This window comes from Melanostigma gelatinosum (assembly GCF_949748355.1).
Source record: "Melanostigma gelatinosum genome assembly, chromosome: 4".
In the NCBI taxonomy this organism is placed as follows: Eukaryota; Metazoa; Chordata; class Actinopteri; order Perciformes; family Zoarcidae; genus Melanostigma; species Melanostigma gelatinosum.
The window spans coordinates 27,441,764-27,452,456 of NC_136637.1; the positions used below are offsets into that span (position 1 = coordinate 27,441,764).

The 10,693-nt window shown below is 39.5% G+C and overlaps 2 protein-coding genes across 3 annotated transcripts; both read left to right on the forward strand.

Annotated features, from left to right (window-relative positions):
• The first annotated feature begins 239 nt into the window (after window positions 1-239).
• On the forward strand, window positions 240-2,871 carry LOC306776690 (E3 ubiquitin-protein ligase TRIM21-like). The gene is made up of 2 exons (XM_079267477.1): window positions 240-357; window positions 1,116-2,871. The coding sequence occupies exon 2, from the start codon at window positions 1,125-1,127 to the stop codon at window positions 2,769-2,771; it is 1,647 nt and encodes a 548-aa protein (XP_079123603.1). The 5' UTR covers window positions 240-357; window positions 1,116-1,124; the 3' UTR covers window positions 2,772-2,871.
• A 769-nt stretch (window positions 2,872-3,640) lies between these two features.
• LOC306776689 (E3 ubiquitin-protein ligase TRIM21-like) lies at window positions 3,641-10,437 on the forward strand. 2 transcript variants are annotated; one of them, XM_079267475.1, is made up of 2 exons: window positions 3,641-4,106; window positions 8,579-10,437. In XM_079267475.1, exons 1-2 carry the CDS (start codon window positions 4,020-4,022, stop codon window positions 10,232-10,234), a joined length of 1,743 nt encoding a protein of 580 aa, XP_079123601.1. In that variant the 5' UTR covers window positions 3,641-4,019; the 3' UTR covers window positions 10,235-10,437. The 2 variants fall into 2 exon arrangements, with proteins under 2 accessions (XP_079123601.1, XP_079123602.1); XM_079267476.1 differs by lacking the exon at window positions 3,641-4,106 and adding an exon at window positions 7,713-7,817.
• Window positions 10,438-10,693: the final 256 nt, after the last annotated feature.

Sequence of the window (10,693 nt, forward strand, 5' to 3'; positions counted from 1 at the left end):
AATGTTTAAAAAATACACATAAACCTTTAAAATGTGTAAATAAAAAAACATACAGTATTTCAGATTTAACGTTTAAAACACACACAAAAACAAGGAAAAGGGAATAAGGAAAAAGTCAAACTCATGTTTGAATGTTCCTCAAAGAGGCAGTAAAAGCTCGTTCACAGAGCTTCACTGAGAGGAGCAGCAACTGTGAACGAGGAGAGCTGCTGAGTCACTTCTCCTGAAGTGAAAGTGAAAGTTAGTCTGAGCGACAGCAGAGCCGCGGTCGAGACAAGTCTCTCTGTTTCTCTCTAAAGAAACATTCAACTGAATCCAGCAGCTTCTTCTCAACAACAGAGTCTCTGACTAACTCTGGTGAGTACGCTGTTCTACAGAGAAACTCAATATCTGGTCAAAAGTGAGTTCAAACCAGGATCCACACCAAAGAACGAAGTAGCAGCAGATAAGCTAGGCCTGCTAGAAGCTAACTAGCCTAGCTGCTACTCCCTTTGGATTGTCCAAACACAGAACAGCATCTGATTTAATGTGTGGATGTATTTATTGAGTATAGAGGAACAACGTTGATGTTTTATAAGTTACATAACTGTTGTGTACTTTGGTAAATATCCTTGAACTTCAAAGCCTTTCCTCTAAACGTCTCTGTCTCTGTAGTTCCTGCTGTCTGTCTTTGTGAGGAAGTTCAGCTGATAATATTTACTGTTTCAACTCAAACACTTCAGCTCGACTCAGACAGGAAGTTCAACTCAAACTCAAACTGAGGTCCAAACATGTCACAGTAAATAATATGTTCAATATAAAAGTGGAATTAAAAATGTTTAGGCTCCTTGTAAATTATATAAATTCACTCTAACAACAATATATTAGCAGCAGGGTAGCAGTATTATTATTGAACATGTGATGTGACAGTGATGGCGGATCACTCTGTGTTTTTAAATTATATTTTGTGATCACCTTTCTAAAGTACTCAAACCCTCTTCTGTAGTGGTTCCTCTACAGTAGGTTTACGATGATGGCACACACACAGAGACCCACAGTGTGAAAACAATACCTGACACGCTGTTGCTGCTGCTAAAGATGTAATAACAGTTTTGTTTTTTCACACTTGTCTTCAGAGTGTAGATATGTCTGCTGCCAGCTGTCTGCTGACTGAAGATCAGTTTCTGTGCTCCATCTGTCTGGATGTGTTCACTGATCCAGTCACCATACCATGTGGACACAACTTCTGTAACGCCTGCATCACTCAACACTGGAACGTTAATGTCCCCTATCAGTGTCCCAACTGTAAAAAGCTCTTCTACACCAGACCTGAGCTGCAGGTCAACACTTTCATCTCTGAGATGGCTGCTCAGTTCAGACAGTCGGCTCAACAGAAAGCCAGCAGCAGCAGCTCAGAGCAACAAGCCGCCAAACCAGGAGAAGTTCCCTGTGACGTCTGCACTGGAACCAAACTGAAGGCCCTGAAGTCCTGCCTGGTGTGTCTGGTCTCCTACTGTGAGACTCACCTGGAGCCTCATCTGACAATGTCACGTCTGAAAAGACATCAGCTGATCGACCCTGTGGAGAACCTGGAAGGCAGGATGTGTACGAAGCACGATAAACAGCTGGACCTGTTCTGTAAGACCGACCAGATGTGTGTCTGCATGCTCTGCACTTATTCAGACCACAAGACACATGATGTTGTTCCTCTGGAAGAAGAATATGAAGGAAAGAAAGCAGAGCTGGGGAAGACTGAGACTGAAATCCAGCAGATGATCCAGAAGAGACGAGTGAAGATTCAGGAGATGAAACACTCAGTGGAGCTCAGTGAGGAAGATGCAGACAGAGAGATAGCAGAAGGTGTTCAGGTCTTCACCGCTCTGAAGGAGTCTGTTGAGAGAAGCCAGGCCGAGCTCATCGACACCATCAAAGAGAAGCAGAGAAAGACAGAGAAACAGGCTGAAGGCTTCATCAAAGAGCTGGAACAGGAAATCTCTGAGCTGAAGAAGAGAAGCACTGAGGTGGAGCAGCTCTCCTGCTCTGAAGACCACCTCCACCTCCTCCAGAGCTTCAGGACCCTGAACACTGCTCCACCCACCAAGGACTGGACAGGAGTCCGAGTCAGTCCACCTTCACATGAGGGGACTGTGGTGAGAGCTGTGAATCAGCTGGAGGAGACGCTCAGTAAACAGATGAAGAAGCTGCTCACTGAGGCCGAGCTGAAGAGGGTCCAGCAGTCTGCAGTGGATGTGACACTTGATGCTGATACAGCACATCCTGCTCTCATCCTGTCTGATGATGGAAAACAAGTTAAACTTGGTGATGTAAAGAAGAATCTCCCAGACAATCCAGAGAGATTTGATACTTATGTTAATGTGTTAGCAAAGCAGAGTTTCTCTTCAGGAAGGTTTTACTACGAGGTTCAGGTTAAAGGGAAGACTCACTGGGAGTTAGGAGTGGCCAGAGAGTTGATCAACAGGAAGGGTAAAGTCACACAGACTCCTCAGAATGGTTACTGGACGATATGGTTGAGGAATGAGAATGTGTACATAGCTTGTGCTGACCCTCCAGTCCTTCTCTCTCTGAAGTCTCGGCCTCAGAAGGTGGGGGTGTTTGTGGACTATGAGGAGGGTCTGGTCTCCTTCTATGACGTTGAGTCTGCAGCTCTTATCTACTCCTTTACTGGCTGCTGCTTCACTGAGAAACTCTACCCATTCTTTTGTCCATGTAATAATGATGGTGGTAAAAACTCTGCTCCTCTGATCATCTCTCCTGTCAATCACACTGAGTAGAACAAACACTTGATTTTCTACAGAGAGACGCTTTCATTTAATGTAACAAATCTGTATTATTGGTGATTTACGGTGTAAACATTGATTCTTCACATTATGATCGATGGGTTTTTTTCTATTTGTCTGTAAATGTATTTCTACTCCAACACACAGATTTTAATGTAGAAAATGAATCAACGAAATCAATAATAAAATATTCAGCTGCTGTGACCCTGAGAAACGTTTAGTATCGTGTTATTTGTATTTCATACAGTCGTCCTCTCTGCAGACTCTTTTAGAGCCGGAACAAAGTGAACAAATCCTCAACAGAATAAAAACAAAGAAACTTTAAACTTAATTTGTCTTTTGCATTCAGTCAAGTTCTGTATTTAAGTACAATTTTGAGATACTTTACTTTAAGTGCATATTGTACTTTTTACTTCAATACATCTCAGAGGCAGATATTGTACTTATATTTCTAAAACGGACTTTTTTATGATTTTTTCCGACATTCTATACGGGTTGTTTTTTAATCACAAAGTTGCGGTTGATCAGCTTCTCCTGTCTGCGTGTCCAAGTGTCCATGAGCAAGACACTGAACCTCAAGCAGCTCCACAACCCACCGCTCTAAACCTGCTTCAGATCGCTTAAATGCAGAGATCGAATTCCATGTATGTGGCGATTGCAATTAAGTTTTAGAATATGACTTCATATGATTTACTATACTGGACTTTTTTGTACTTTTTATGACAAAGTTTGAAAATAACATTTGAAGCTTCAGGTTGTAGTGAGACACAAATACTATATTGGGTAGTTGATAATTAACAAGTAACTTAATGTAGTATTCATTTCTTTTCAATAAGAAAATCAAATCAACAGTTTACTTTTGTCAAGCATTTTATTGGAAATTTATACAGTTTTTAAATGTAAAGTAAAACAATGACAGCTTAAGCCAAATATTCTCCAATAAATACCTAAAGAGGACATTTTTGGCATGATAACTTATCTGATGACAGAATGAAGTTGGAGGAACCACGCTGTAAAACGCACAACACTGCTTCACCAGGCTGGAGTAACTGCCTGTAGTTTATTTACACAGCACCATCTAGTGGTGACCATTGAAATGTTTTCACAACCTTCCTGTACACCACAGAGTTTCAGTTCAATCAAACTTAGTTTCTCAGGCTTCATTCAGACAGAGACGACGGCCCCGTTCCTGCAGTGACTCCACGGACCGAGTGACATAAAGGCTTCTTAACGTTTTAATTCATGGCAAAACAAGAGAAGAGCACGAGTGAGTTCAAAGGTTCTGTAGAAAACAGAATTCTAGGAGCAACAGGAACAGAAAGTGCACAGGTGATGTGATGTCGAGGTGGATAGGTGGAGGTCGGGGGTCGTGGCGGTGAGCGTCACAGGCTCTGGCAGCACTGGAGTTTGTTGCCTTTCTGTCCGTCAGTGGTCGGGGGGACACTTATGTCCACCACGTTGTTGCCCGGAGACTCATCGTGAGCAGATCGGTCCGCTATCTGCTTCTGCGACACGATGCGGTAGATTTCTGCAGAGGGAAAGTCATGAAAAACACAGTGACGCTCTGGATTTCTTCAAACTCTTCATAAATACTTTAACCTGTGAGCTGAGGCACTGCTGGGCACATGCTCAGCTGTAGGAAAATAAAAACGTTGCAGTCCCACGCCAGTGTGCACGCAGTTTGGCAACAGAAGTACGGCGGAGTGCAAGAGTTGTCAAGCTATGCAAGAGCATTAACCACCGAAACATATGATGTAGGAAAACAAAGACTTGAACTCCGGGACCGTCTACATTCATTTCAAGACGGCTCAGGTTGTATTTATTGTACTACGAGCAACTACGGGCGCATTCAGCAGGAAGTCTCAATCTAGCACGGTCACTCATTCAACTGAAACACCTGTTGCTCTGAAACGATCGCGATCCTGTCTCAGAATTCAGTAGAACTCGAGTCTGCTGTTGGATTATCGACTGATAACTGAGCATGCAGAAACCAGACATTTAGATGCTGCTAATAGTTTTAATTTAATGTTTAAAGCTTGCTAACCCGTCGGGATGGCTGGGGGCAAAGCATCACTTCCGTTGCCAACATGCTCACGCATATTTGTGATGACGTCAGCTGTAAAAAGGTGTAAAAATGAAAATCATGTGGCATAAAAATTCATTTAAAAAAGTCATACAAATCCCATATCAATGTCATAAAAAGTCACATATAAAATGGATAAACACACAGCTTTATAACTGCAGCAAATTGTTGTTATTATCTAACCAGGTAAATGAATCTAGCCAAGACAGCAGCAATAGAATGTTTAAAAAATACACATAAACCTTTAAAATGTGTAAATAAAAAAACGTACAGTATTTCAACATCCTACACTATGATTTTTTCGACATGCTATACTATGACTTTTTTCGACATACTATACTATTATTTTTTCGACACACTATACTATGATTTTTTTCGACATCCTATAGTATGATTTTTTCGACACAATATATACTATGATTTTTTTCGACATGCTATACAATGATTTTTTTCGGCATACTACACTATGATTTTTTCGACACACTATACTATGATTTTTTTCGACATCCTATAGTATGATTTTTTCGACACAATATATACTATGATTTTTTTCGACATGCTATACAATGATTTTTTTCAGCATACTACACTATGATTTTTTCGACATGCTATACTGTGATTTTTTCGACATACTACACTATGATTTTTTCGACATACTATATGATGATTTTTTCGACATACTATACTATGATTTTTTTCGACATGCTATATTTAGACTTTTTTCGACATGCTATACTGTAACTTTTTTCGACATGCTATACTATGACTTTTTTCGACATACTATACGATGATTTTTTCGACATACTATACAATGATTTTTTTTCGGCATGCGATATTATGACTTTTTTGGACATACTATACTATTATTTTTTCGACACACTATACTATGATTTTTTTCGACATCCTATAGTATGATTTTTTCGACACAATATATACTATGATTTTTTTCGACATGCTATACAATGATTTTTTTCAGCATACTACACTATGATTTTTTCGGCATACTACACTATGATTTTTTCGGCATACTATACTATGATTTTTTTCGACATGCTATATTTTGACTTTTTTCGACATGCTATACTATGATTTTTTTCGACATCCTATAGTATGATTTTTTCGACACAATATATACTATGATTTTTTTCGACATGCTATACTATGATTTTTTTCGGCATACTACACTATGATTTTTTCGGCATACTATACTATGATTTTTTTCGACATACTATTCCATGATTTTTTCGACATGCTATACGGTGACTTTTTCGACATGCTATACTGTGACTTTTTCAACATGCTATACTATGATTTTTTCGACATGCTATACGATGATTTTTTCGACATACTATATTATGACTTTTTTCGACATACTATACTGTAACTTTTTTCGACATGCTATACTATGACTTTTTTCGACATACTATACGATGATTTTTTTTCGGCATGCGATATTATGACTTTTTTCGACATACTATTATTTTTTCGACATACTATACTATTATTTTTTCGACACACTATACTATGATTTTTTTCGACATCCTATAGTATGATTTTTTCGACACAATATATACTATGATTTTTTTCGACATGCTATACTATGATTTTTTTCGGCATACTACACTATGATTTTTTCGGCATACTATTACATGATTTTTTCGACATGCTATTCCATGATTTTTTCGACATGCTATACTGTGACTTTTTCGACATGCTATACGATGATTTTTTTCGACATACTATATTATGACTTTTTTCGACATACTATACTGTAACTTTTTTCGACATGCTATACTATGACTTTTTTCGACATACTGTACGATGATTTTTTTCGACATACTATTCCATGATTTTTTCGACATGCTATACTGTGACTTTTTCGACATGCTATACTATGATTTTTTCGACATGCTATACTATGATTTTTTTCGACATACTATTCCATGATTTTTTCGACATGCTATACTGTGACTTTTTCGACATGCTATACAGTGACTTTTTCAACATGCTATACTATGATTTGTTCGACATGCTATACGATGATTTTTTCGACATACTATATTATGACTTTTTTCGACATACTATACTGTAACTTTTTTCGACATGCTATACTATGACTTTTTTCGACATACTATACGATGATTTTTTTTCGGCATGCGATATTATGACTTTTTTCGACATACTATTATTTTTTCGACATACTATACTATTATTTTTTCGACACACTATACTATGATTTTTTTCGACATCCTATAGTATGATTTTTTCGACACAATATATACTATGATTTTTTTCGACATGCTATACTATGATTTTTTTCGGCATACTACACTATGATTTTTTCGGCATACTATACTATGATTTTTTTCGACATACTATTACATGATTTTTTCGACATGCTATTCCATGATTTTTTCGACATGCTATACTGTGACTTTTTCGACATGCTATACTATGACTTTTTCGATATGCTATACTATGATTTTTTCGACATACTATACTATGATTTTTTTCGACATACTATCGTGTGATTTTTACCTTTATTTAACCAGGTAAATATCGAGATTTAATCTCGCCAAGACAGCAGCAATATAATGTTTAAAAAATACACATAAACCTTTAAAGTGTGCAAATAAAAAAACATACAGTATTTCAGATTTAACGTTTAAAACACACACAAAAACAAGGAAAAGGGAAAAAGGAAAAAGTCAAACTCATGTTTGAATATCGGGTGTTCCTCAAAGAGGCAGTAAAAGCTCGTTCACAGAGCTTCACTGAGAGGAGCAGCAACTGTGAACGAGGAGAGCTGCTGAGTCACTTCTCCTGAAGTGAAAGTGAAAGTTAGTCTGAGCGACAGCAGAGCTGCGGTCGAGACAAGTCTCTCTGTTTCTCTCTAAAGAAACATTCAACTGAATCCAGCAGCTTCTTCTCAACAACAGAGTCTCTGACTAACTCTGGTGAGTACACTGTTCTACAGAGAAACTCAATATCTGGTCAAAAGTAAGTTCAAACCAGGATCCACACCAAAGAACGAAGTAGCAGCAGATAAGCTAGGCCTGCTAGAAGCTAACTAGCCTAGCTGCTACTCCCTTTGGATTGTCCAAACACAGAACAGCATCTGATTTAATGTGTGGATGTATTTATTGAGTATAGAGGAACAACGTTGATGTTTTATAAGTTACATAACTGTTGTGTACTTTGGTAAATATCCTTGAACTTCAAAGCCTTTCCTCTAAACGTCTCTGTCTCTGTAGTTCCTGCTGTCTGTCTTTGTGAGGAAGTTCAGCTGATAATATTTACTGTGTTTCAACTCAAACACTTCAGCTCGACTCAGACAGGAAGTTCAACTCAAACTCAAACTGAGGTCCAAACATGTCACAGTAAATAGTATGTTCAATATAAAAGTGGAATTAAAAATGTTTAGGCTCCTTGTAAATTATATAAATTCACTCTAACAACAATATATGAGCAGCAGGGTAGCAGTATTATTATTGAACATGTGATGTGACAGTGATGGCGGATCACTCTGTGTTTTTAAATTATATTTAGTGATCACCTTTCTAAAGTACTCAAACCCTCTTCTGTGGTGGTTCCTCTACAGTAGGTTTACGATGATGGCACACACACAGAGACCCACAGTGTGAAAACAATACCTGACACGCTGTTGCTGCTGCTAAAGATGTAATAACAGTTTTTGTTTTTTCACACTTGTCTTCAGAGTGTAGATATGTCTGCTGCCAGCTGTCTGCTGACTGAAGATCAGTTTCTGTGCTCCATCTGTCTGGATGTGTTCACTGATCCAGTCGCCATACCATGTGGACACAACTTCTGTAAAGCCTGCATCACTCAACACTGGACCGTTAATGTCCAGTGTCAGTGTCCCAACTGTAAAAAGCTTTTCTACACCAGACCTGAGCTGCAGGTCAACACGTTCATCTCTGAGATGGCTGCTCAGTTCAGACAGTCGGCTCAACAGAAAGCCAGCAGCAGCAGCTCAGAGCAACAAGCCGCCAAACCAGGAGAAGTTCCCTGTGACGTCTGCACTGGAACCAAACTGAAGGCCCTGAAGTCCTGCCTGGTGTGTCTGGTCTCCTACTGTGAGACTCACCTGGAGCCTCATCTGACAATGTCACGTCTGAAAAGACATCAGCTGATCGACCCTGTGGAGAACCTGGAAGACAGGATGTGTACGAAGCACGATAAACAGCTGGACCTGTTCTGTAAGACCGACCAGATGTGTGTCTGCATGCTCTGCACTTATTCAGACCACAAGACACATGATGTTGTTCCTCTGGAAGAAGAATATGAAGGAAAGAAAGCAGAGCTGGGGAAGACTGAGACTGAAATCCAGCAGATGATCCAGAAGAGACGAGTGAAGATTCAGGAGATGAAACACTCAGTGGAGCTCAGTGAGGAAGATGCAGACAGAGAGATAGCAGAAGGTGTTCAGGTCTTCACCGCTCTGAAGGAGTCTGTTGAGAGAAGCCAGGCCGAGCTCATCGACACCATCAAAGAGAAGCAGAGAAAGACAGAGAAACAGGCTGAAGGCTTCATCAAAGAGCTGGAACAGGAAATCTCTGAGCTGAAGAAGAGAAGCACTGAGGTGGAGCAGCTCTCCTGCTCTGAAGACCACCTCCACCTCCTCCAGAGCTTCAGGACCCTGAACACTGCTCCACCCACCAAGGACTGGACAGGAGTCCGAGTCAGTCCACCTTCACATGAGGGGACTGTGAAGAGAGCTGTGAATCAGCTGGAGGAGACGCTCAGTAAACAGATGAAGAAGCTGCTCACTGAGGCCGAGCTGAAGAGGGTCCAGCAGTCTGCAGTGGATGTGACACTTGATGCTGATACAGCAAATCCCAAACTCATCCTGTCTGATGATGGAAAACAAGTTAAACATGGTGATGTAAAGAAGAATCTCCCAGACAATCCAGAGAGATTTGATACTTGTGTTATTGTTTTAGCAAAGCAGAGTTTCTCTTCAGGAAGGTTTTACTACGAGGTTCAGGTTAAAGGGAAGACTCACTGGGAGTTAGGAGTGGCCAGAGAGTCGATCAACAGAAAGGGAACCATCACACTGACTCCTCAGAATGGTAACTGGACGATAATGTTGATGAATGAGAATGTGTACATAGCTCTTGCTGACCCTTCAGTCCTTCTCTCTCTGAAGTCTCGGCCTCAGAAGGTGGGGGTGTTTGTGGATTATGAGGAGGGTCTGGTCTCCTTCTATGACGTTGAGTCTGCAGCTCTTATCTACTCCTTTACTGGCTGCTGCTTCACTGAGAAACTCTACCCATACTTTAATCCATGTAATAATGATGGTGGTAAAAACTCTGCTCCTCTGATCATCTCTCCTGTCAATCACACTGAGTAGAACAAACACTTGATATTCTACAGAGAGACGCTTTCATTTAATGTAACAAATCTGTATTATTGGTGATTTACGGTGTAAACATTGATTCTTCACATTATGATCGATGGGTTTTTTCTATTTGTCTGTAAATGTATTTCTACTCCAACACACAGATTTGAATGTAGAAAATGAATCAACAAAATCAATAATAAAATATTCAGCTGCTGTGACCCTGAGAAACGTTTAGTGTCGTGTTATTTGTATTTCATACAGTCGTCCTCTCTGCAGACTCTTTTAGAGCCGGAACAACGTGAACAAATCCTCAACAGAATAAAAACAAAGAAACTTTAAACTTAATTTGTCTTTTACATTTCGTCAAGTTCTGTATTTAAGTACAATTTTGAGATACTTTACTTTAAGTACATATTGTACTTTTTACTATTTACTTCAATACATCTCAGAGGCAGATATTGTACTTAT

What these genes read in the sequence shown, in the direction of transcription:
- LOC306776690 (XM_079267477.1), top strand. Translation starts at nt 1,125, where the DNA reads ATGTCTGCTGCCAGCTGTCTGCTGACTGAAGATCAGTTTCTGTGCTCC.
- LOC306776689 (XM_079267475.1), top strand. Translation starts at nt 4,020, where the DNA reads ATGGCAAAACAAGAGAAGAGCACGAGTGAGTTCAAAGGTTCTGTAGAA. An exon ending in CAGGAACAGAAAGTGCACAG is followed by an intron (nt 4,107 to 8,578) that starts GTGATGTGATGT and finishes ACTTGTCTTCAG; the next exon opens with AGTGTAGATATGTCTGCTGC.